This window comes from Salmo salar, chromosome ssa16 (assembly GCF_905237065.1).
Source record: "Salmo salar chromosome ssa16, Ssal_v3.1, whole genome shotgun sequence".
Lineage (NCBI taxonomy): Eukaryota > Metazoa > Chordata > Actinopteri > Salmoniformes > Salmonidae > Salmo > Salmo salar.
The window spans coordinates 4888298-4913120 of record NC_059457.1 but is presented as its reverse complement, the minus strand read 5'-3'; the positions used below and the strand labels follow the sequence as shown (position 1 = coordinate 4913120).

Here is a 24823-nt window from a genome sequence, read left to right as displayed (position 1 = left end):
AAGATGAATGTGCAAGTAGAGATACTGGGGTGCAAAGGAGCAAGATAAATAAATAAATGCGGTATGGGGATGAGGTAGGTAGATAGATGGGCTGTTTACAGATGGGCTATGTACAGGTGCAGTGATCTGTGAGCTGCTCTGACAGCTGGTGCTTAAAGCTAGTGAGGGAGATATGAGTCTCCAGCTTCAGTGATTTGTGCAGTTCGTTCCAGTCATTGGCAGCAGAGAACTGGATGGAAAGACGACCAAAGGAAGAATTGGCTTTGGGGGTGACCAGTGAGATATACCTGCTGGAGCGCTTGCTACGAGTGGGTGCTGCTATGGTGACCAGTGAGCTGAGATAAGGCGGGGCTTTACCTAGCAGAGACTTGTAGATGACTTGTAGCCAGTGGGTTTGGCGACGAATATGAAGCGAGGGCCAACCAATGAGAGCGTACAGGTCGCAATGGTGGGTAGTGTATGGGGCTTTGGTGACAAAACGGATGACACCGTGATAGACTGCATCCAGTTTGTTGAGTAGAGTGTTGGAGGCTATTTTATAGATGACATCACTGAAGTCGAGGATCGGTAGGATGGTCATCCTACCCATGCTAGATTACGGAGACATAATGTATATATCGGCAGGTAAGGGTGCTCTCGAGCGGCTAGATGTTCTTTACCATTCGGCCATCAGATTTTCCACCAATGCTCCTTACAGGACACATCACTGCACTCTATACTCTTCTGTAAACTGGTCATCTCTGTATACCTGTCGCAAGACCCACTGATTGATACTTATTTATAAAACCCTCTTAGGCCTCACTCCCCCCAATCTGAGATATCTACTGCAGCCCTCATCCTCCATATACAACACCCGTTCTACCAGTCACATTCTGTTAAAGGTCCCGAAAGCACACCCATCCCAGGGTCGTGCGTCTTTTCAGTTCGCTGCAGCTAGCAACTGGAACAAACTGCAACAAACACTCAAGGTGGACAGTTTTATCTCAATCTCTTAATTCAAAGACTCAATCATGGACACTCTTACTGACAGTTGTGGCTGATTTGTGCGATGTATTGTTGCCTCTACCTTCAGCCCCTTGTGCTGTAGTCTGTGCCCAATAATGTTTGTACCATGTTTTGTGCTGCTACCATGTTGTTGTTGTGTCACTACCATGCTATTGTAGTGACCCGCACAGACAGCTGTGTGTTATGTGTTAGACTATTAGTTGGTGGTGTTGTACTTACCAGTACCCGGTGTTCGCGGGGGCCGACATGCCAATCAACCTGCTATCTGCCAATCACGGGAATGTTCTGATGCCGGGCATCCTGGTGGTTGGCGGTGTGGCGTGGAGGGGGGTTGGGCAGTGGGGATGGAGCATTGGAGGTTAAGACCAGGTTTAGCCATTATTCTCCCTCTTACGTCTGGCCTTCACAAGAGAAGGTCACGGTTGTTTTGTAGGGTACCTTTCATTTATTTGGCGTGGGCTTCGGCCAAACAGTAGCCTGTGTTAAGTTGGGTTAATAAACCGTCAATTCGTTAACTCAATCCTCTGTCTGGACAATGTTCCTTTATGATCTAGGCAGGTCATTACTCTATGTTGTTGTCTTAGGTCTCTCTTTATGTAGTGTTGTATCTCTTGTCGTGATGTGTGTTCTGTCCTATTTTAATATATATATATATATTTTTTTTATCCCAGCCCCCGTCCTCGCAGGAGGCCTTTTTTCCCTTTGGTAGGCCGTCATTGTAAATAAGAATTTGTTCTTAACTGACCTGCCTAGTTAAATTAAAGTAAAATATATATATAAAAACTCCAAGTCCCATAATGCAACGCTGAATTATTTTGTGCGCAGTTTTCTGGGCCGGGTAAAAGGTGGCAGTGTGAGGGACGTTGGATGACTTTGTGCCTGTGTTTAGCAGGCTAGTTAGGTCGTTTATTTGACAGGTACTACATTTTCAGAGCCATGGAGGCCCTTATCCCTGTCATAAATAAATTACAAGATGTGTTTAATACAGTTGGCGCCGACATTATCCAGCTGCCGCAGATTGCTGTTGTTGGAACGCAGGTAAGAATCGCTGTCCAGCTAACTAGCATCCCCTCAGCTAGTTGCATTCCCTTAACGTTAGCTATAGTACTGTTGTCTGTATCGCGCAGTTCCACTTCGAGATATTTCATAGTACCTGAACATTTACGTGTACTGTGTTTTCGAGGAAAGGTTAGCTAACGTTACTATAGTTACCTTAGCTGTAGCAACTTAGTTAGCTAGCTAGCTAGATAGTTAGCTGGCTAGTGGCTATGAATCATGAGCTGCTAACTAGTTGGTTATAGCGAATTTGACAGGCAGTGGAACCTGGTTAACGTTAGCCCTGTGTAATGTTAAAACAGCTGTGCTCAGCAGAAGGCGCCATTGAAATGTAAATGTCATCACGTGTCTCTAAATGTACGTATTACACATTTACTGACTTGTTTACACTGGTATCCCCCTCTAGCCTTTGAAGACTTGTGGTTTTGATGAATGAAAACATCAATTAATTCTTCCAAGACATCGCTACCTTTTCTTATTGCTTGAATTATCATTCATTATATGTCAGTTGGCAACCAACTGGTGCATTACCACTACCAACTGGACAGGAGTGTGGACCTCAGTTTATCTTTCATTCACCCACGTGGGTATATGCAACTAAAAACCAATGAGGAGATTTGCAGCGCATCATGCCAATAAAACCAAGTTATATTTTACCAACTGGCTACACAGACTCACTAGCAGTGTGGGTGCTATGATTGAATGTACCATGCTGACCACACTGCCTGAGCAAGCGTTGCAAAATAAATTTACACATGTTATTCAATCATTGCACAAACACTGTTCATGCGTATCAACAAGTGCCTGCAGTGCTAAAATAGGACTTGGTTCTATTTGTGACGCTTGATGCGCTGCAAGTCCCGCCTCTCCCATCTCATTGGTTTTTAGGAGCATATACCCACGTGGGTGATTCATCTTTCAATGTTTAATGCTTTTACAACCCGTCCCCCAATTAATATAGTTCGTTCAGAGTTCGTTTTTATATTTCAACCTGCGTGTCCTGATCACATGTGGGTGGACAAAATCAACATGCGCAGGAGGACGAGCGGTCTGCTCAGCATGTAAGGGACTTCAGCCAAGTGTACCCCGTTTCCAGTGTGCCCGCCAACAGAGTAAAGATTGCCTCAAGATCGTACCTTCTTGAGGGCAAAGTAACGAGGCTCCAAGGAGCGCATCGCAAGCTGCTCCAAGTAGTTGGACAGTTTTTACTTCCCAACATCAGCGGCTCACTTTGAGCAGGCCAAGGTCTGCCGCAAACCGAAGTAAATTAGAGGCAAATTATAGCCTCCTTAATTTGAGTTTTGGAAACAAGTGGTTTCATGAATGCATGGCGCAGGCCTCGTTTCACAGGAGCGTTGTAAAATAAGCTTTCTCTCAATGAACCAGCCTTAACAAATGTAGTTTATTTACAGATTGAATTATATTTCTTGGAACAATGTGGGTTTTTAATCAAATGTTTCTTTCTCTAGTCCCCATTCAGTTGACAGCCCTGTTGCGCTGGGGTCTGTTTTATAATTTCTTAATTTTGTGGCTGCCTAGAGTGTCCTCTTTCCACTGCTGGATTGCAGTGGGAGTGGGGCGGGCTGGCCCAGTCATGGATAGAAGGGAAATTCGTCAATTTCTTTGTTTTTGGGGGGGGCGGGGGGGCATTTTAGCTAACCCTTTTTCCAAACGTTAATTCTCCTGACCTGCTAAGAAAAGTCAAATCTAACGTTAATTTGACAAGCTGGATCCATTCTGGCCCTGGTGTTCGTAGACAGCCGTGTTTAGTTATTACACCTAATTTAAAATGTTCATGGCTGTGCTACATTTTAAATTCTAGAGGCCTAGATTGTATTTGAAAACGGCTGTTATTTATTAATAAAACATTTCATACAAATTTTCTATAGGACAGGTTGTTCGCAAATTATATTATACTAATATTATATTTTGAAGTTGTATTACTGTGTAGGGGTCTTGGTCTTCTAGGCTAAATGTCTTTTCTTAAATTATATATTAATTTATGATTTATACCAGGGATTAAAACACAATGTGCAATGTTTATTTAATTTTTTTTTTATACCTGTCATGTTGGTATAAGAACATTGTTATACTTTATTTATTATTGCTACGTTACAGGCATATTTCTGTTCTGTTAAAATGAATTACAATAATCTAAATGTGAGTTTTGATTACCTTTGGTGGATGTCCTAACATGCTGACCAGACCGGACACGTCGCGTGCGCGAGCATCGCAAAATAAATGTAGAAATCCATGTTATTCGATTATTGCACCCATGCTGCTCGCACTCGTCAACGAGCGTCTGCGATGCCAAGGGCTAAAATAGAACTCCTTTCTATTTCTGACGCAGATCGCGCTGAAAGTCCTGCCTCTCCCATCTCCTCATTGGTTTATAGAAGCAGGTACCCACGTGCCATCTCCTCATTGGTTATACCCACGTGGGTGATGGAAAGACGAACTGTTTTGCCGGTCGTCGTGGTAATACTATGAAAGTTTAGATGCCGATCACCATATAAGTTCAAAGATGAAAAAGCCTGGAAGGAGGAGAGGACTAGAAATGATTCGGTTGGCCGTTTTATTTGTGGATTAATTGTCAGAGTAGAGGACCTTGTGCATTTCAGGTAAAATAACTCAATGTTTATATCCCAGGACAAATTAGCTAGCTAAATAGGACAAATTAGCTAGCAAGTGCAAGCTAACTAGCTAAATTGCCATACATGTTTAATGCTTTTTGACCTGTCCCCAAATTAATGTCATTGGTTCAGAGTTTGTTTTGATTTTTTAACCTGCGTGTCGTGATCGCGTTTGGTGTAGGGGGACAAAATAAATGTATACACGATAGCACACGATGCGTGTAATGGGTTCCGTGTAATGTGTTACACACCCAATGCAAGGGGATGTCTGGTCATTTTAAATGTTGCCCATCACGTTGTCTGGTGCCAAATTATCTTCACGGCACGCTTCCACCTGGTCTAAGGATAGAGATCCCAATGCCCCAGTGCAGTGAAGGTTCCCCCTACTGTCTAAAGTGCTTTGAGTTCCTCAGTTGGTAGAAAGCTCTATATAAATCCAATGAATTATTATCATCATATAGGCTACACCTGTACTCTTCTCTCCACACACAGCTCTTGTTGGCCTAGGTGTTACCTAATAGGTTTACAGTAGCATGGCATCCTCTCTGACACCTTCACTGGTCTGTCACCTTCTTTGTCACTGTCTCAGCCCTTTGGCAACCGTCTGAACTGAAGGTGCCATGGCGACAAGAAGGCAACCCCTTGGATGCTCCAAGTGTATGTCTGCTCTTGTCTCGTTATTCATTAGTGCTTTTCAAAAGGACAGATGCACACAGAGGGGATCTTTTGAAAAATCCTTGACCCTGTCAGTTCTATAATTGCCACACATGAATCGAGCCCAAGCTAAATTAGGTCAACTGCATCCAGGTGCAGCTGAGGTGACATCAGGTAGGTTCAAATGTTGTGGAAAGATTTGACTTGTGATGAGTAATGGCTGTCGTAGCCTCAGTTGGACTTTAATTTTGTAGGCGATGTTTACTACTTGCTCACTTCTACTTTCACTCTGTAGGTGAGCATGTTATGTGTTTCTGTCTCCAGAGCAGTGGGAAGAGTTCGGTGCTAGAGGCTCTGGTGGGCAGAGACCTTCTGCCCCGTGGTACTGGTGTTGTCACCCGTCGGCCCCTCATCCTCCAGCTGGTCCACGTGGACCCAGAGGACCGCAGGAAGACCAGCGAGGAGAATGGTACTGTGAACACAACACTATCACTGCTTTAGGGTTGTAAAATTCTGTGAATTTCCCCAAAGTTCCCAGGTTTTCAGAAACCCTGGTTGGAGGAGCCCTCCTCTGCTTAAGCTATTCCCTTCTAATTCTGCAAGGGAATCCTCCAACCAAGGTTTTTGAAAAAGATTCCTCTGTACCTCTGCTGAGCGCAAACTTGAACGTTGGGAAAATTCTGTGCAACTTCCAGCGTGCGTTTACTGTGAACACTGAAGCTGTACCCACTTTAAGTTAGTTTTAACAGTGTCCATGTAGGCTACTGTAGCTGTTTGATCATAATGTAGGCAATTGAGAAAATCCATCCCATAACATTTTAACATAGAAGTAGAACAGCTATCAATCAGCCTACAGTAGCAACCAATGTCTGGTGTTCATTGTAGGTCTAGATTCCATGAAACTTTTGAAAAACACATGCAGGGCTTAACATTAACCTGTTTATCCACGTAACTGAAAATGTTTTTGTGGTGTTTGATGCAAGAAACCACTTTACAAAATAAAATGCATTATTATTCCCATACCATTATTACAGAGAATCAGACACATTTTTCTACCCTCTGCCTATTGGCTACGTAGCTTATTCAAGTCTGTCTCAAAATACAACACTGCCCATTTAAGACAAAAAAAAGCTCTTTACCAGACTCGCTTTTCAAAGATGTCCAGAAATGTACACTTTGTGCTCTTGTAGGAAGCAATCACGCCCCCATTGCTGACTACAAATGATCTCTAACTGGGCTAATAATTCATTGAATTGCAAAGGATACGAACAAAATGTGCACACATGGCTACATGCAGCTCTTGCTTTGATCTCAAAACAAGCACATCAGCTCACGACCACTCATGCTGTAAACACAGTCCTGTTCAAAGTAAATGGCACAGATCCAGATATGGCAATGGTCAATTTGCATATAGACCTACTGCAGCTGTGCTTGGTTATGCCGCACCGGTCTGTGTAGAGTACGGGCTGAGTCGTGCGTGTCGATACAATAGAATCCTACTCCGATGCGTTCTGCCTACAACAAAATCTCTTGCATAGTTAGTTTTGCATAGTTAGTTTTGCATACTAAGTCGTGTATAGTTAATTTTGTTTGGGTATGTTGCATTGAAAGTGGCTATTGCATTGATTCGCCACAGTAAAAGGAAACGTTGATAGTGTTAACAGGGAAAACTCTAGAAGTTGAGTGAAGTTCAACCTTGTGTTTCTCTGTGGGCTGACATTTCTTCTCCATGTCAGTCCCAGGGAGCTGTGCTGCACGGTGTCTCTGCAGGGCACATGTTGTTGTTGACCCCCCCCTTCCCCGTCCTGTCCCTCATGTCTACAGTCATTAGATGACTGTTTAAATTCCTCTAGTTCAGACTGTCCTTTTGTGACTGTCTGTTGTTTTCTTTTTGTCACTGTGTGTTGATAACTCGGCATATATTCAAGTCTGTAGCACTCCGTCTGAGTACTAGCTAATATCCAGCTAGTGTCCATAAAAGCTAGCTAATATACTGCAGTAAATATGGCAAGGTATTGACAAAAAAATAGTATTTCCCTCAGATTCTACTCACGTTATATTTAGAGGCTCCTGAATATTATTACTGAGCCATTAAGTCACAACAGCGTGCAATGTCATGCTACTCAATCCTCAATGTCATCCCAAGACATTTGAACACAAAACCAAGCCTGTGCCCTGCTGTTGGGAATAGTCACACACCGGGTGGATCATGTCAAAAAGTACTGCATTGCTGCAGATGGCCATGGTGCAGGAGCTGCAGCTAGGCTAATGGCTAACCATTTTCACCTGTCATCTGATCTCTCCTGAACCACAGACCCCAATGCCTGGAAAAACGGGCGCTATTACAAAGGTCTCCTTTTCATTGTTTCTCCTTGCCTTTTGTTAGTGTTCGATCATCAGCTTCTTACTCTAGGCCTATCCCTTTCATTTTGCCCCCCTTCCATCCTGCCTATTGTTTTTGTAGCCTTGATTTAAGCTGCCAGACTTTGGCTTAGCTTGATTCAGCGAATCAAGCCCAACAAGGTCAGTCTCGTGTTTCAGACAAAACACTTGATTGTCTGTATAAGGACATCCTGTATAAAATAAAAACTATTCCGGAGTGCATGACCGGTGTCAACTTTGTCAGAAATCATGGTAAGTATGGCCTTTTAAGGGCAAATTTAAATGTTCTGTTCCAATTCATGTTCATTTAAAATGTCCTCAAACAGCTGATTTTGCTTTCTTAGTTTGGTAGGTAATTCTTTGTTTAAATAATCCAACTAATACATTGATTTATTAGTTGAAAGAATAACTTTGTTGTTTATCAAAAGTGTTTGGTAGCTAGGTAGTAGCGTATGCTGTGCTCCCCATAGCGCACCAACCATGCTTTGGCTTGTCTCACAGGCATTTTTTTCTGACAAACAACATTTCTCACTGTATTGTTTGTTCAAGCCTCTGGGTTATTGGCCTGCAGGATGTATTCCCATCCCAGCTGAACAACTCAACCCAACCCAATGACAGTATCAGCCGGTCCCAATTCACTCCCCTGGCCCTAACCTTTCTTTACAGCTCTGTAAGATGTGCTTGATCTGGTGGATGCTCCACCACTGCACTTTGTATGTCTATCCAGACCCTTCAGATATGCAAACATGGGTTAGGGCCAAGGGAAAGGGAGTGAATTGGGACCTGCTCTATAATCACAACACTGGTCATTAAAGTACTACTCCAAATGACATCTGCCAGACAGGCTGGGGAATGGGAATGACACTGTCTTGTGTTTATGTTCCCGTAGGTGTCGATGGAGAGGAATGGGGCAAGTTTCTACACACCAAAAGCAAGGTATATCTCCATAACCATTCCTCAGAGCTAGTTTCTGTGTTGGTTCAAAGCCTGCAGGTTGCTGACAAAGCGAAGCACCTCCTCCAACTATCTGTTCATCTCAGTGGAGTTCCCTGCCCTTTCACTGCTACAAATAGACATGCAGCTGAAATACTTGATTGACCTGATATAGGCATGCGTGCAAAGCATTGTATTGGTTTACTGACTGAAGATCACTGGAAATGCTATATGAGTTTTGTAGCTTTGTCTGGAGAGTTTGTTTGACAGGAATCCTATTTTAATCACCTCAGGCGCACACCCTTTCACAGTCGCAGGCAAAGAAGACACAGGAGGATGTACAGTAGTACTGTCTTCTAGAGGGAATGGCCCAGAGAATAAAGTAGAGATGAGGGAATAGGGCGTGATCTACAGTCAAGATGAGGGAATAGGGCGTGATATACAGTCAAGATGAGGGAATAGGGCGTGATATATAGTCAAGATGAGGGAATAGGGCGTGATATACAGTCAAGATGAGGGAATAGGGCGTGATATACAGTCAAGATGAGGGAATGGGGCAGAACGCGCGGTCGAGCTGAGGGAATGGGGCAGAACGCGCGGTCGAGCTGAGGGAATAGGGCAGAACGCGCGGTCGAGCTGAGGGAATGGGGCAGAACGCGCGGTCGAGCTGAGGGAATAGGGCAGAACGCGCGGTCGAGCTGAGGGAATAGGGCAGAACGCGCGGTCGTGCTGAGGGAATAGGGCAGAACGCGCGGTCGTGCTGAGGGAATGGGGCAGAACGCGCGGTCGTGCTGAGGGAATAGGGCAGAACGCGCGGTCGTGCTGAGGGAATAGGGCAGAACGCGCGGTCGTGCTGAGGGAATAGGGCAGAACGCGCGGTCGTGCTGAGGGAATGGGGCAGAACGCGCGGTCGTGCTGAGGGAATGGGGCAGAACGCGCGGTCGTGCTGAGGGAATAGGGCAGAACGCGCGGTCGTGCTGAGGGAATGGGGCAGAACGCGCGGTCGTGCTGAGGGAATAGGGCAGAACGCGCGGTCGTGCTGAGGGAATAGGGCAGAACGCGCGGTCGTGCTGAGGGAATAGGGCAGAACGCGCGGTCGTGCTGAGGGAATAGGGCAGAACGCGCGGTCGTGCTGAGGGAATGGGGCAGAACGCGCGGTCGAGATGTGTGCAAACACAGTCATTTGCTCTGGTGCTTTAGGTCCTTCATGCGTGAACAGAGAAACCCTTGTGATGTGCTATACTGTAAACGGCATTGATGCAGTGGGTGATGGAGGATGCTTTTTTCTTTATGTTTACATTTGTAAGATTTGATTATATTTAGATTTCTGTAGTGATCTTTTGCTGTTGGGTCCAGATCATAGTAAATCACATTTACATTTGTCATATGCAGCTATATAAACCATAATTTAATAATTTCTTACGCTGCGCAGTACCCATAAACATGTATTTGTTTTTAGATCTACACAGACTTCGATGAAATCAGGCTCGAGATCGAAGCTGAAACAGAAAGAGTTTCTGGCAATAACAAGGTATGTCAACAATAAAAAATGAGTTGATGCAAAGGTAGTCCTAAGCAATGTCAAACAGATGTTATCATTGCCAACTGCTGAATTGACATTTCTTTGTTTTCTTCCAGGGAATCACTGATGAGCCCATTCACCTGAAGATCTTCTCCCCTCACGTAGTCAACCTCACACTAGTGGATCTGCCAGGTATCACAAAGGTACACACAAAGCAAGGTGTTTTTATTTCAAATATAAAAGCAAATTGAGTTGCTCAAGTGTGATCGAGTTGGTTTGAACCCGCCACAATACTTATTTAGCTGTCTGCGCTAACACCTTGGCATTAGCTCTGGGAGCTAACGCAAGTCTTAGGTGATCTCAGTGCCTGGGATCCTATCTTTCATGCACTGAACCACCTCTCTTTCCAAGTTTATTGAGGGAGATAGAACTCCAACTATGGTTTGAACTAATGATATGGGCAGGAATGAATTGTGCATGTTCTACCCAGGTCCCAGTGGGAGACCAGCCCAAAGACATAGAGGTGCAGATCAAAGACTTGATCGTGAAGCACATCTCTAACCCCAACTCTATCATCCTGGCTGTGACTGCGGCCAACACAGACATGGCCACCTCAGAGGCCCTCAAAGTTGCCCGCGAGGTCGACCCCGACGGTAAACACCTCAATCGCTTCTTCACTCAGTCTCTTTCTCTTTTTTTGTTTGTCTATGCCTCTTCTTTTTGTGTGTCTGTCTCTCTCTCTGCCGGTCTCTGCATCTCTCTCCTCTCTCCACCACTCTTGCTCTCTCTGTTAACCTTAGTCTGTCACCTACTGGTTCCTCTAATCCTTATCAGACACGCCATGTCGTACACCGCCTTACAAAAACTCTTGATTACCTGGATGTAGGCCCAGGAGTTTTTCCTGACTATCTCACTTGACCAGGAAAACTCTAGCCTCTAGTTATAGGCTAAACTCCTGGCCCTATTTGGAGGTAACTGTGGAAAGGTTTAGTTATCATGGCTGTGGATCTGGTCCCGTATTCATAAAGCATCTCAGAGTAAGGTAGACGACCTAGGATCTGCCTTTCAGATCATAATGAATAAGATTTTATGGACGGGGGGGGGGGACCTGATCCTAGATTAACACTCCTACTCTGATATGCTTTTTGACTGTGGGTTCTGGGGTTTGTGTCACTGTGTAGGCAGGAGGACGTTAGCAGTGGTGACCAAACTGGACCTGATGGATGCTGGGACAGATGCCATGGACGTTCTGATGGGCCGGGTCATCCCTGTTAAACTTGGCCTCATTGGCGTGGTCAACAGGTCTGCACCATGACACAATAATATTCAGTCTCTAACATGTTGAATATAGCAAGGGTCCAGTATGTAAAAGGGTGTTAGAAGCCAACAGTCACTTAGGATCAAAATGGGAAAAGGGCCAGCATTCCTTAAGTTTTGTTAGGAGTTTCTTTTACCGTACTATGTACATTTACTTTTGAGTCACTTAGCAGACTCTTATCCAGAGCGACTTAGTGCATTCATCTTAAGATGGCTATGTGGGACAACCACATAATTATCTGTCATAGTAAGTACATTTTTCCTCAAAGTTCTGGATAAGTTGCAGGGGTTTGATGGCACTAGCGGAGAGCCGAGCCAACAGTGAGTTGCAGTAGTCCAGATGGGAGATGGCAAGTGCCTGGATTAGGACCTGCGCCACGTCCTGTGTGAGGTAGGGTAGTAGTCTACGGATGTTGTAGAGGATAAACATGCAGGAGAGAGTCACTGCTTTGATGTTGGCAGAGAACGACATGGTGTTGTCCGTGCTCACGGCAAAGTTATTTGCAATCGCCGTGATGGAAAAGACTTGGAGCGGCCAGGTCTTCCACGAGAGGAAAAGTAGCTCCATCTTGTCGAGGTTGAGCTAGACACGCATCTCTGCCAGGCACGCAGAGATGCGTGTCGCCACCTGGGTGTCAGAAGGGGGGGAGAAGTTGTTGAGTGTCATCTGCATAGCAGTGATGGGAGAGACCATGTGAGGATATGACGGAGTAGAGTGTCTATATGGAGAACCGAGCCTTGGGGGAGACCAGTAGTGGGAGCATGTGGTGCAGACAAAGATCCTATCCACGTCATCTGGTAGGAGCGGCTTGCCAGGTAGGATGCAATCCAAGAGTGTGCAGTGCCTGAGACACCCAGCCCTGAGAGGGTGGAGAGGAGGATCTGATGGTTCACTGTGTCGAAGGCAGTGAATAGATTTTAGGAGGATGAGAACAAAGGAGCGAAAGTCAGCTTTGGCAGTGCAGAGAGTCTCCATGACACGGAGAAGAACAGTCTCGGTTGAGGGACCCGTCTTGAAGCCTGAGTGGTTAGGGTCAAGAAGCTCGTTCTGCGAGGGAGTTGGAGAGATGGCATGCTTAAGCTTTTTTGGAAAGAAAATAAGGGATACCGGTCTGTATTTATAAAAAAAAAAAATGTTGGTTTCTTGAGGAAGGGAGCAACTCTGGCCATTTTGAAGTCCGAGGAGGATGAGTTGCCAGTGAAAACCGGTGGTCAGGGATGAGGAATGGGAAAGATGGTCTGGAGAAGGGAGGCAGGGATGGCGTTGAGCGGGCAGCTTGCCGAGTGGCTGGTCATCACTAGTCGCAGAGTGAGAGTGACACACACACAGAGAGTGAGAGTGACACACACACACACACAGAGAGTGAGAGTGACACACACACAGAGAGTGAGAGTGACACACACACAGAGAATGACACACACAGAGAGTGACACACACACACACACACACACACACACACACACACAGAGCCAGACAGACACAGAGACACACAGAGCCAGACACACACAGACACAGAGAGACACAGAGACACACACACACACAGAGAGAGAGAGACACACACACACACACACACACAGAGAGAGAGACACACACACAGAGAGAGACACACACACACACACAGAGAGAGACACACACACACAGAGAGACACACACACACACACACACACACAGAGAGAGAGAGACACACACACACACACAGAGAGAGAGACACACACACACAGAGAGAGAGACACACACACAGAGAGAGAGACACACACACACAGAGAGAGACACACACACACAGAGAGAGACACACACACACACACACAGAGAGAGACACACACAGAGAGAGACACACACACACACACAGAGAGACACACACACACAGAGAGAGACACACACACACACACACACACAGAGAGAGACACACACACACAGAGAGAGAGAGAGAGAGAGAGAGAGAGAGAGAGAGAGAGAGAGAGAGAGAGAGAGAGAGAGAGAGAGAGAGAGAGAGAGAGAGAGAGAGAGAGAGAGAGAGAGAGAGAGAGAGAGAGAGAGAGAGAGAGAGAGAGAGAGAGAGAGAGAGAGAGAGAGAGAGAGAGAGAGAGAGAGAGAGAGAGAGAGAGAGAGAGAGAGAGAGAGAGAGAGAGAGAGAGAGAGAGACACACACACACACAGAGAGACACACACACGCACACACACACAGAGAGAGAGACACACACACACACAGAGAGAGAGGCACACACACAGAGAGAGACACACACACACACACACACACAGAGTGAGACACACACACACACACAGAGAGAGAAACACACACACAGAGAGAGACACACACACACACACAGACAGAGAGAGAGAGACACACACACACACACACAGAGAGAGAGACGCACACACACACAGAGAGTGAGACACAGAGAGAGACAGAGAGAGACCGACCAGTGGACTCAATAGGCTGACTGATTGAGGAGCTGGTAGTAAAATAACTCGCAGTCCTATCCTTCATGACTTTCTTCAGGAGTCAGCTCGACATCAACAATAAGAAGACAGTGGCCGACGCCATCCGTGATGAATATGCCTTCCTACAGAAGAAGTATCCCTCCCTCGCCAACAGAAACGGAACCAAATACCTGGCTAGAACATTGAACAGGTATGAGCAATGTTCCCTCCCTGAAAAATTGGGCACTTAGCAAATTTCAGGTCTGCTTAGCACAAACTGGAATTTTGTGAATATTCTGTGTGACTTCCAGTGATCGTTTACTGTCAACTCTGAGTCTGTACCTGCATTAAGTTAGTTTTAAGTGGCCAAGTAGGCTACTGTAGCTATTTGATCATAATGTAGGCCTATCAAAGTGACCTACCATCACAAACAATGGAGAAAATGCATCCCATAACATTTTAACATAGAAATAGCTGTTCTATCAATCAGCCTACAGTAGCAGCCAATGTGTGGGGTTCAATGTCAGCCTACATTCCATGAAACCTTTCAAAAACACATGCAGGGCTTGACATTAATCTGTTTCTCCACTTGTCCTTCAGACAAGGAGGTGACTGAACATGTTTTTTGACGCAAGAAACCACTTAACAAAATAAAATGCATTATTATTCCCATACCATTATTACAGAGAATCAGACAAATTATGCTACTTAGCTTATTCAAGCCTGTCTCAAAATACAATGCTCCTTTAAGACAATAAAGGCCTTTACCTGACTCGCTTTTCAAAGATGTCCAGAAATGTACATGTTTTGTGCTCTTGTAGGAAGCAATCACGCCCATATTGCTGACTACAAATGTTCTATAACTGGGCTAATAACTCACCAACTAGCAAAGGAAATTAACAAAATGTGCACACGTGGCTACATGCAGCTCTCACTTTGATCTCAAAACAAGCACATCTGCTCACGACCGCTCATCCTGTAAACACAGTCCAGTTCAAAGTAAATGGCACAGATCCAGATATGGCAATGGTCTATTTGCATATAGACCTACTGCAGCTCTGATTGGTTATGCCGCACCGGTCTGTGTAGAGTACGAGTCGTGCTGCAATTGAATCCTACTTCGAAGTGTTCTGCCTACAGCAAAATCTTCTGCATAGTTGGTTTTGTTTCGGTATGTTGCATTGAAAGTGGCTAATTTTGCATTGATTTGATCACAATTGCCACAGTACAGGGAAATGTTGATGGTGTTAACTAACAGGGGAAAACTTTCTAGAGTTAAGTTCAATCTCGTGCTTTTCTCCGTGGGCTGATTTAAAAAAATAATAATAATAATAAAAAATCTCTGTGCGGCAGTCTTGGGGCTACAATAACTGAAAGGAACATTGGGAATGAGAAAGAAATAATATATTAGGCATACAAGGCCTCAACAGAAGAGTACTTTTGAGGTTTGAAAACATCTGGCCAACTATGATTTTAGAGTGTAATGTCACTAGAAACTAACAACTATCATGTTGTCTGTTGCCTTTTCTACTTTCTCATTCTTCTCCTTGTTGCCAGATTGTTGATGCACCACATCAGAGACTGTCTCCCGGAGCTAAAGACTCGTATCAACGTGCTGGCGGCCCAGTACCAGTCCCTGCTGAGCAGCTATGGTGAACCTGTAGAGGACCAGAGCTCCACACTGCTCCAGCTCATCACCAAGTTTGCTGCAGAGTACTGCCACACCATCGAGGGCACCGCCAAGTACATAGAGACAACCGAGCTGTGAGTAACTTATTTTTTCTCTTGAAGGTCCAATGCAGCTGTTTTTCTCTATCAAATCATTTCTGGCTAACAATTATGTACCTTTCAGTTATTGTTTTCAATTAAAATGGTCAAAAATAGCTTCGTAGCAGAGGGCAATTTCTCAAGCAAGAATTTTGCTAGGACTGTCTGGGAGTGGTCTGAGTAGGAAGGGGAAAATTGGCTGATATTGGCAGAGGGGTATGGAATTCTGTCTTATTGGTCTATTAACTAATTTACCACCTGGCGATGTCACCATGGAAGACCTGAACTCCATCCCACCGAACAAGCTGACATTTCAGACGGTCTTGTCAAACAGCTCTTACACTAAAAGTCGTAATTTCATATATATATATATATATATACAAACATTTTTTTCTTCATTTATTTGAAGATATGGAGAACCTTTTTCAAACATCCTTGTACCTCTAGTTACCAGAAGGGGGCATACAAGTATAGCATCACAAGTCAACCAATTTGAAGCTTTTGCAGTCCAATGTAGTGGGTTGATTACATGGGCTAAATTAACTAGGCTAATACATTGATCACAAATGTTCAACATTTTGTTGCATGTATATGTAACAGTGGACCATTCTCTTTCAGGTGTGGTGGAGCGCGAATCTGTTATATTTTCCATGAGACCTTTGGTCGGACGCTGGAGTCTGTGGACCCACTAGGAGGTCTGACCACCATAGACGTGCTAACAGCTATTAGGAATGCTACGGTGAGTGTGCAATGCTATATACTGTATTGTGCGCTACTAAACTGAACAAAAATATAAACGCAACATGTAAAGTGTTGGTCCCATGTTTCATGAGCCGAAATAAAACATCCCAGAAATGTTCTATCCACACAAATCCCTGTTAGTGAGCATTTCTCCTCTGCCAAAATAATCCATCCAACTGACAGGTGTGGCGTATCAAGAAGCTGATTAAACAGCATGATCATTACACAGGTGCACCTTGTGCTGGGGACAATAAAAAGCCACTCTAAAATGTGCAGTTTTGTCACACAACACAATGCCACAGATGCCTTACGTTTTGAGGGAGTAGGTAATTGGCATGCTGACTGCTAGAATGTCCACCAGAGCTGTTGCCAGATAATTTCATGTTAATTTCTCGACCATAAGCCGCCTCCAACGTAATTTTAGAGAATTGGCCTCACAACCACAGACCACGTGTAACCACGCTTGTCCAGGACTGCCACATCTGGCTTCTTCACCTGCGGGATTGTCTGAGACCAGACACCCGGACAGCTGATGAAACCGAGGAGTTTTTCTGTCTGTAATAAATCCCTTTTGTGGGGGAAAAACAAATTCTTATCGCCTGTGCCTGGTTCCCCAGTGGGTGGGTCTGGCCCACCCATGGCTGCGCCCCTGCCCAGTCGTGAATCCATAGATTAGAGCCTAACACGTATTTATTTCCTTTTTATGAACTGTAACTCAGTAAAATCATTGAAATTGTTACTTGTTGTGTTTTATATTTTTGTTCAGTATGTTGATCTATACAGACTCTCATATTTAGCTGTATGGGATGGCAGGTAGCTTAGTGGTTAGGGCGTATGGCCAGTAACCGAAAGGTTGCTAGATCGAATCCCCGAGCTGACAAGGTAAAAATCTGTCGTTCTGCCCCTGAACGAGGCAGTTAACATACTGTTCCTAGGCTGTCATTGTAAGTAAGAATTTGTTCTTAACTCACTTGCCTAGTTAAATAAATAAAAATGTTCGTTTGCAGAGTAGAATGATGGAATGTTGAGTGTTTTGATAATCAGTTTAATAGGTGTTTTCGTTTCTTTGAGATTGGATAAGGATAACTTTATCGGCTCTGTGATTTATTGTGCGTTGAGATCAGTTGCGTGTTGTTAGCCAGAGAGGCTGTTGGGTAATGTAGTCTCTGTCTGTGTGTGTGTGTGTAGGGCCCGCGGCCTGCCCTGTTTGTGCCTGAGGTGTCGTTTGAGCTGCTTGTGAAGAGACAGGTAAAGAGACTGGAGGATCCCAGTCTGCGCTGTGTAGAGCTTGTCCACGAGGAGATGCAGAGGATCATCCAGCACTGCTCCAACTACAGCACACAGGTAGACTAGAGAGACACACACACACACACACACACACACACACACACACACACACACACACAGCAACTGCAGCACCCAGGTAGCCTGTTCATACACACATTCACATCAACAACACTTGCTTTGACTCTTGACATCTGGCCAAAGTCACTGATGAGTGTTGTATCTCTCTCTCTCTCTCCAGGAGCTGTTGAGGTTTCCAAAGCTCCACGATGCCATAGTAGAAGTGGTCACGTCCCTCCTCAGGAAACGGTTACCGGTCACCAATGAGATGGTGAGCCATTTTTCGGTTACACTGCATTTCAAATGGATTATTCTTGAATGTTATCTGCTCCACTTGTAGTGTGTTTGCTTATATTTAGTGTACTAATTCCAACTCCTCCTCAGGTTCACAACCTGGTGGCCATAGAGTTGGCCTATATTAACACCAAGCACCCTGACTTTGCTGATGCCTGTGGCCTCATGAACAACAACATCGAGGTAAGAAACATTCACAGCTTTAGAAATGGCTTTATTCTGTGTTTTCTACCTTTTTTTATAAAGTACAAGAAGTGTTGTAGTTGTGTTGTTAATTAGTAGTAATTGTTGTCTCCTAGGAACAGAGACGCAACAGAATGAGAGAGCTTCCGTCCTCAGTTCCCAGGGAAAAGGTAACAGAACACACTCAAGACTCTCCCTCTTTCATTGTGCTTTTGATTTGTTAAATTGTTTCTTTACTGCGCCAAGTGAAGATTTCTACATTTTACAGCAGAGATATAAGCCATATGCTGTTTTTTTTTTCCCACACCAGACTATCGCAGCTCATTCAGTAAAGGTTTTTCTTCCGTTGCTGGCTTTTTAGGTCCTATTTCTCTGTCCGCTCTTCCTCCTCTCTCTCTCTCCCTCTCTCTAGTCCTTTAAGGGCCCAGGTGGTCAGTCTCTCTCCCCCACTGAGCTTCCTCCGCCCGAGGGAGAGGGACCCAAGGTGTGTCACTGTGTGCCACTCACCCACCCAATGCCTGCATGGCCCTGCCTGCATCCTACCTCAACCAAGATTGGGGCCAATTCCATTTCATTTCAGGAAGTTAACTGAAAATCCGGTTTTCATTAGTTCCTTAAAATGTCAGTTAATTTCCTGAATTGACTGACTTGCAATGGACTTTCCACTGACCCACCCTCATACTCCCCTCTGCAACCCTGTAGACGATCCTACTTTGTGTAGGGCACAATTCTGAATTCCCCTTATCTGTTCCCCTTCAATGTCCCACAGATATGTTTTAATAAATTGATGAGCCCCCACCCTAACTAACTCCACCCCTTGAACTTTGATTCTGTCATTACATACCCCATCTTACACCTCTTTCCGGCATGTGTGCTTCTATACGGAGGAAGGGTCCTGGAGTGATCTCTTTGTACAATATGGCCGTGCCACTGTCAGAATGCCGTTTTTAATCCAAAAAGTCAGTGTATGTATCTACAAACATGACTGTGTAGTCTGTAGATGTTACATCATACAAGCCTAGGTGATGTAATAGCCCTGACAGAAGCATCTTTGGGAATAAATTCTAACGAGCATAATGATTGTTGCTGTCTTGGAACAGTTCTCTCTTGTAAAATAGATTTTTAATCTCAAGGAGACAACTGTGTAAGTAAAGGATGAATCAATAACAGTGAATAAACCACTTGACAAGATCTCTAACCAGTCTGTCTGTCTATAACCTTGTCTCTAGGCTGCAGGTGGGGGTCCCCAGGGGGACCAGGATGGAGGGACAGGGAACTGGAGGGGCATGCTGAAGAAGGGAGATGAGGGGATGGGTGGAGATAGATCCATGCTCCAGACCTCCAACCCTGCCAGCCCTCAGAGGGGCCACGCTGTCAACCTGCTGGATGTGGTGGGTAATCTCTTCTAGTTGGATACTCAGATAGTCCCAATTCTATCACTATACCTTTTGATGTTTGCAGAACTGTGATCTTGGTTAACCCAAAACTAAAGTCTCACGTAATTAGTCAGCTGCTCGATTAACCTCTATGGGCTAGGTGGGACGCTAGCGTGCCACCCGTGGTGCACTCCATCAACAGCAGGTGCATTTCAAGAGCGGCAAATTTGAATCCAAATAAATGTCAAAATTCAAATTTTTCAAACATACAACTATTTTACACCCTTTGAAAGATAAACATCTCCTTAATCTAACCACGTTTTACGATTTCAAAAAGGTTTTACGGCGAAAGCATAAATTTAGAGTATGTTAGGACAGTACATTTACAAGAGTTGTGTGTAATGTTTTGTCAAGTCAAAGACAGGGTCACCAAAACCATAAAACCAGCTAAAATGATGCACTAACCTTTTACAATCTCCATCAGATGACACTCCTAGGACATTATGTTAGACAATGCATGCATTTTTAGTTCTATCAAGTTCATATTTATATCCAAAAACAGCGTTTTACTATGGCATTGATGTTGAGGAAATCGTTTCCCTCCAATAACCGGCAGTCAAGTCAGCGTCACAAATTAAATAATTAAAATTTGAAAACATTGGTAAAATATTATATTGTCATTTAAAGAATTATAGATTTACATCTCTTGAACGCAATCAACTTGCCAGATTTAAAAATAACCTTACTGGGAAATCACACTTTGCAATAATCTGAGCACTGCGCCCAGAAAAATACGCGTTGCGATACAGACTAGACGTCATGTTGGGGAGATCTAAAATCGAAAATACTATGTAAATAATCCATTACCTTTGATTCTCTTCATCAGATGTCACTTCCAGGTATCACAGGTCCATAACGAATGTAGTTTTGTTCAAAAAAGCTCATTTATGTCCAAAAATCTCCGTCTTGTTAGCACATGATCTAAGCCAGCCGGACTTCTCGTCATGAACGAGGGGAAAAAATATATTTCCGTTCGTTCAAACATGTCAAACGTTGTATAGCATAAATCATTAGGGCCTTTTTTAACCAGAACATGAATAATATTCAAGGTGGACGAATGCATACTCTTTTATAACGTATTGGAACGAGGGTACCCAACATGAACTCGCGCGCCAGGTGTCTAATGGGACATCATCGTTCCATGGCTCTTGTTCGGTCAGATCTCCCTCCAGAAGACTCAAAACACTTTGTAAAGGCTGGTGACATCTAGTGGAAGCAATAGGAAGTGCCAAAATATTCCTCAGCCCCTGTGTTTTTCAATGGGATAGGTTTAAAGGTAATACAACACATCAGGTATCCACTTCCTGTCAGAAAATGTCTCAGGGTTTTGCCTGCCAAATGAGTTCTGTTATACTCACAGACACCATTCAAACAGTTTTAGAAACTTTAGAGTGTTTTCTATCCATATATAATAAGTATATGCATATTCTAGTTACTGGGTAGGATTAGTAACCAGATTAAATCGGGTACATTTTTTTTATCCAGACGTGCAAATGCTGCCCCCTAGCCCTAACAGGTTAAGTTCTGGGTCCAACACGTGATAAGAGATGGTAGACGAGGCGAGGCGCTCCACCCTCTCTGCAAGTTATGGGCCGAATGTCTCCTCCCCGTCCGAAAATCAAAAGATGACAACCTGCGAAATCTTAACTTCTACAAATAACCAGTGACAAAAAACACTGAAACTACTGCTGCTCATTACCCCATTCCTCCCTGACAGATTCTAGAGTACCGGTTATGTTGATGTAGATCTGTCCACAAGAGATGAGCAGAACTTTGAAGTGTAAGCCATTAATATGGTGGAAACTTCTCACTACTCTGCTTATGCCTATCCAGCGCCTTCAGATCTGCAGACATTGAAGGGTTAGGGCCAAGGAAGGGTACGAATGGAATGGGACTAGCTACTGCTCGAAGTCCAAACACGTTTCATAGCACCACAATGTTAATGACCTCTGAGAAGTAGCACGTCAGTGATTGGCCTGTTTGACTCTGTATATCCCCCAGCCTGTTCCCGTTTCCAGGAAGCTGTCTTCTCGAGAGCAGAGGGACTGTGAGGTCATCGAGAGACTCATCAAGTCCTACTTCCTCATCGTCAGGAAAAACATCCAGGACAGGTATGGTGCTGCTCTGCTTTACTTGCTGTTAGACTCCCTCTCCTGCAGTTTCTGTTCGATGTTGAAATAGTTTTTCATTCTCTTTTCTACTTGGCGCCATCTCGATTGCTTAAAGATCTGTTGTTTCCTGTACTTAAGAGTCAAATTGTTTTCCCCCTCAATCTCACACTTTTTCTCTCATCCACCCTTTCTATACTTCTCTCTCCCTTTGCGCTCCTCCCTGCAGCGTGCCCAAGGCGGTGATGCACTTCTTAGTGAACCATGTGAAAGACAGCCTGCAGAGTGAGCTGGTGGGTCAGCTGTATAAGGCAGGTCTGTTAGATGACCTGCTCACTGAGTCTGAAGACATGGCCCAGAGACGCAATGAGGCTGCAGACATGCTCAAGGTAGTGTGTGTGTGCGCATACTATTTGTATCTAAACTCAACAAAAAAAGAAACGTCCCTTTTTCAGGACCCTGTCTTTCAAAGATAATTCGTAAAAATCCAAGTAACTTCACAGATCTTCATTGTAAAGGGTTTAAACACTGTTTCCCATGCTTGTTCAATGAACTGTAAACAATTAATGAACATGTACCTGTGGAACGGTCGTTCAGATACTAACAGCTTACAGATGGTAGGCAATTAAGGTCACAGTTATGAAAACTTAGCACACTAAAGAGGCCTTTCTACTGACGCCAAAAGAAAGATGCCCAGGGTCCCTGCTCATCTGTGTGAACGTGCCTTAGGCATGCTGCAAGGAGGTATGAGGACTGCAGATGTGGCCAGGGCAATAAATTGCAATGTACGTACTATGAGACACCTAAGACAGCGCTACAGGGAGACAGAACAGACAGCTGATCGTCCTCTCAGTGGCAGACCACGTGTAACAACACCTGTACAGGAGCGGTACATCCGAACATCACACCAGCGGGACAGGTACAGGATGGCAACAACTGCCCGAGTTACACCAGGAATGCACAATCCCTCCATCAGTGCTCAGACTGTTCACAATAGGCTGAGAGAGGCTGGACTGAGGGCTTGTAGGCCTGTTGTAAGGCAGGACCTCACCAGACATCACCGGCAACAACGTCGCCTATGGGCACAAACCCCATGTCGCTGGACCAGACAGGACTGGCAAAAAGTGGTCTTCACTGACGAGTCACGGTTTTGTCTCACCAGGGGTGATGGTCGGATTCGCGTTTATCGTTGAAGGAATGAGCGTCACACCGAGGCCTGTACTCTGGAGCGGGATCGATTTGGAGGTGGACGGTCCGTCATGGTCTGGGGCGGTGTGTCACAGCAGGCAATCTCAACGCTGTACGTTACAGGGAAGACATCCTCCTCCCTCATGTGGTACCCTTCCTGCAGGCTCATCCTGACATGACCCTCCAGCATGACAATGCCACCAGCCACACTGCTCGTTCTGTGCGTGGTTTCCTGCAAGAGCCCGGATCTCAATCCCATTGAGCACGTCTGGGACCTGTTGGATCAGAGGGTGAGGGCTAGGGCCATTCCCCCCAGAAATGTCCGGGAACTTGCAGGTGCCTTGGTGGAAGAGTGGGGTAACATCTCACAGCAAGAACTGACAAATCTGGTGCAGTCCATGAGCAGGAGATGCACTGCAGTACTTAATGCAGCTGGTGGCCACACCAGATACTGACTGTTACTTTTGATTTTGACCCCCCCCCCCTTTGTTCAGGGACGCATTATTCAATTTCTGTTAGTCACGTCTGTGGAACTTGTTCAGCTTATGTCTCAGTTGTTGAATCTTATGTTCATACAAATATTTACACATGTTAAGTTTGCTGTAAATAAACACAGTTTACAGTGAGAGGACGTTTCTTTTCTTGCTGAGTTTATATGAAAGTTTTGACCCCGTCTCCATCCTATGTCCACAGGCCTTGCAGAAAGCCAGTCAGGTGATTGCTGAGATCAGAGAAACACACCTGTGGTGATGGCCTCTACCTCCATACGCTCTCCCTCCCACATGGACACTATGCCCTATGCTCTTCCCCTAAGCCCTGTTCTCTCAAACCTACCTGGACTGCAGAGATGGCCAACTTGGAAAATGCACTGGTGTCAATTTGTTTAAAGCGTCTCAATTCTCCATCCTTCTCCTGAAGTGTGCACTTGCACACTCCCTGTCTTGGATTTAAAGCGTTCAATTAGTGTAAGCATTGGCAGGAGGGATCTTCCTCCATTGTTAATTCCATGACAGGGAGTGTAGAAGTGCACACTTCTGGAGATGAGTGGAGAATCGGGAGGTATGTTTTGAATATAGTTTTATGATGTATTATGTAGTCTTGAGCTACACGAAGGGCAGTACATATCTTTGCCTGTACCACAAACACACACACAGGAGCGCTCCTGTCCAAATTATCTTTCATATGTGAGTACAGTAAATACCATGTAAGGTGTGAGGCATACCTAATGAAGAATGTTTGTCCCTAAATGTAGAGTTAAAATAAAGCTAGATGGCAAACCTTATAGATGTTTACTGTAGTCTCTGACTGGATGCTGTGTTTTGATTATGGTTGCCTATCTACATGTAGTGTCGCTGTCTATGCTGCTGTTGACCATGTCATTACATGGTAACTATCTCTCATTTGCGTTGATTTTCCCAGAGAGAGAAATACCACTCTTTCACATATAATTGTTTTTGAGTCATTTTTTTGTGTGTGATTTGATTTGTTTTTCACCTAACATGTAAATGTATCATACACCTAACCATGCTACACCCAGTCTCATATGTTTAGTTTACTCCTGACCATGCCTAAACAGTGTTTACAACTATATATATATTGGTGTATCTCACTGGCGAATGAAAATTTGGATAGTAGTATGTGAATTTAGGAAACACCCACAATGTCAATATGCACTGAGTGCACAAAACAGGGACACCGTCCTAATATGGAGTTACTCCCCTCTTGCCCTCAGAACAGCCTCAATTTGTCAGGGCATGGACTCTACAAGGTGTCGAAAGCGTTCCTTCCACAGGTATGCCGGCCCATGTTGACTCCAACGCTTCCCACAGTTGGCTGGA

The 24823-nt window shown here is 44.7% G+C and overlaps 1 protein-coding gene across 2 annotated transcripts; it reads left to right on the top strand.

The window, feature by feature from the left end:
* The first annotated feature begins 1825 nt into the window (after nucleotides 1-1825).
* On the top strand, nucleotides 1826-24267 carry LOC106573080 (dynamin-1-like protein). 2 transcript variants are annotated; one of them, XM_014147754.2, is made up of 19 exons: nucleotides 1826-2043; nucleotides 5673-5817; nucleotides 8620-8666; nucleotides 10123-10194; nucleotides 10302-10388; nucleotides 10676-10838; nucleotides 11367-11487; nucleotides 14004-14135; nucleotides 15482-15688; nucleotides 16310-16430; nucleotides 17621-17776; nucleotides 17958-18047; nucleotides 18161-18253; nucleotides 18370-18423; nucleotides 18666-18737; nucleotides 19483-19644; nucleotides 21691-21800; nucleotides 22027-22186; nucleotides 23679-24267. In XM_014147754.2, the coding sequence occupies exons 1-19, from the start codon at nucleotides 1942-1944 to the stop codon at nucleotides 23733-23735; spliced, it is 2151 nt and encodes a 716-aa protein (XP_014003229.1). In that variant the 5' UTR covers nucleotides 1826-1941; the 3' UTR covers nucleotides 23736-24267. The 2 variants fall into 2 exon arrangements, with proteins under 2 accessions (XP_014003229.1, XP_014003230.1); XM_014147755.2 differs by lacking the exon at nucleotides 18666-18737.
* The last annotated feature ends 556 nt before the right edge of the window (nucleotides 24268-24823 follow it).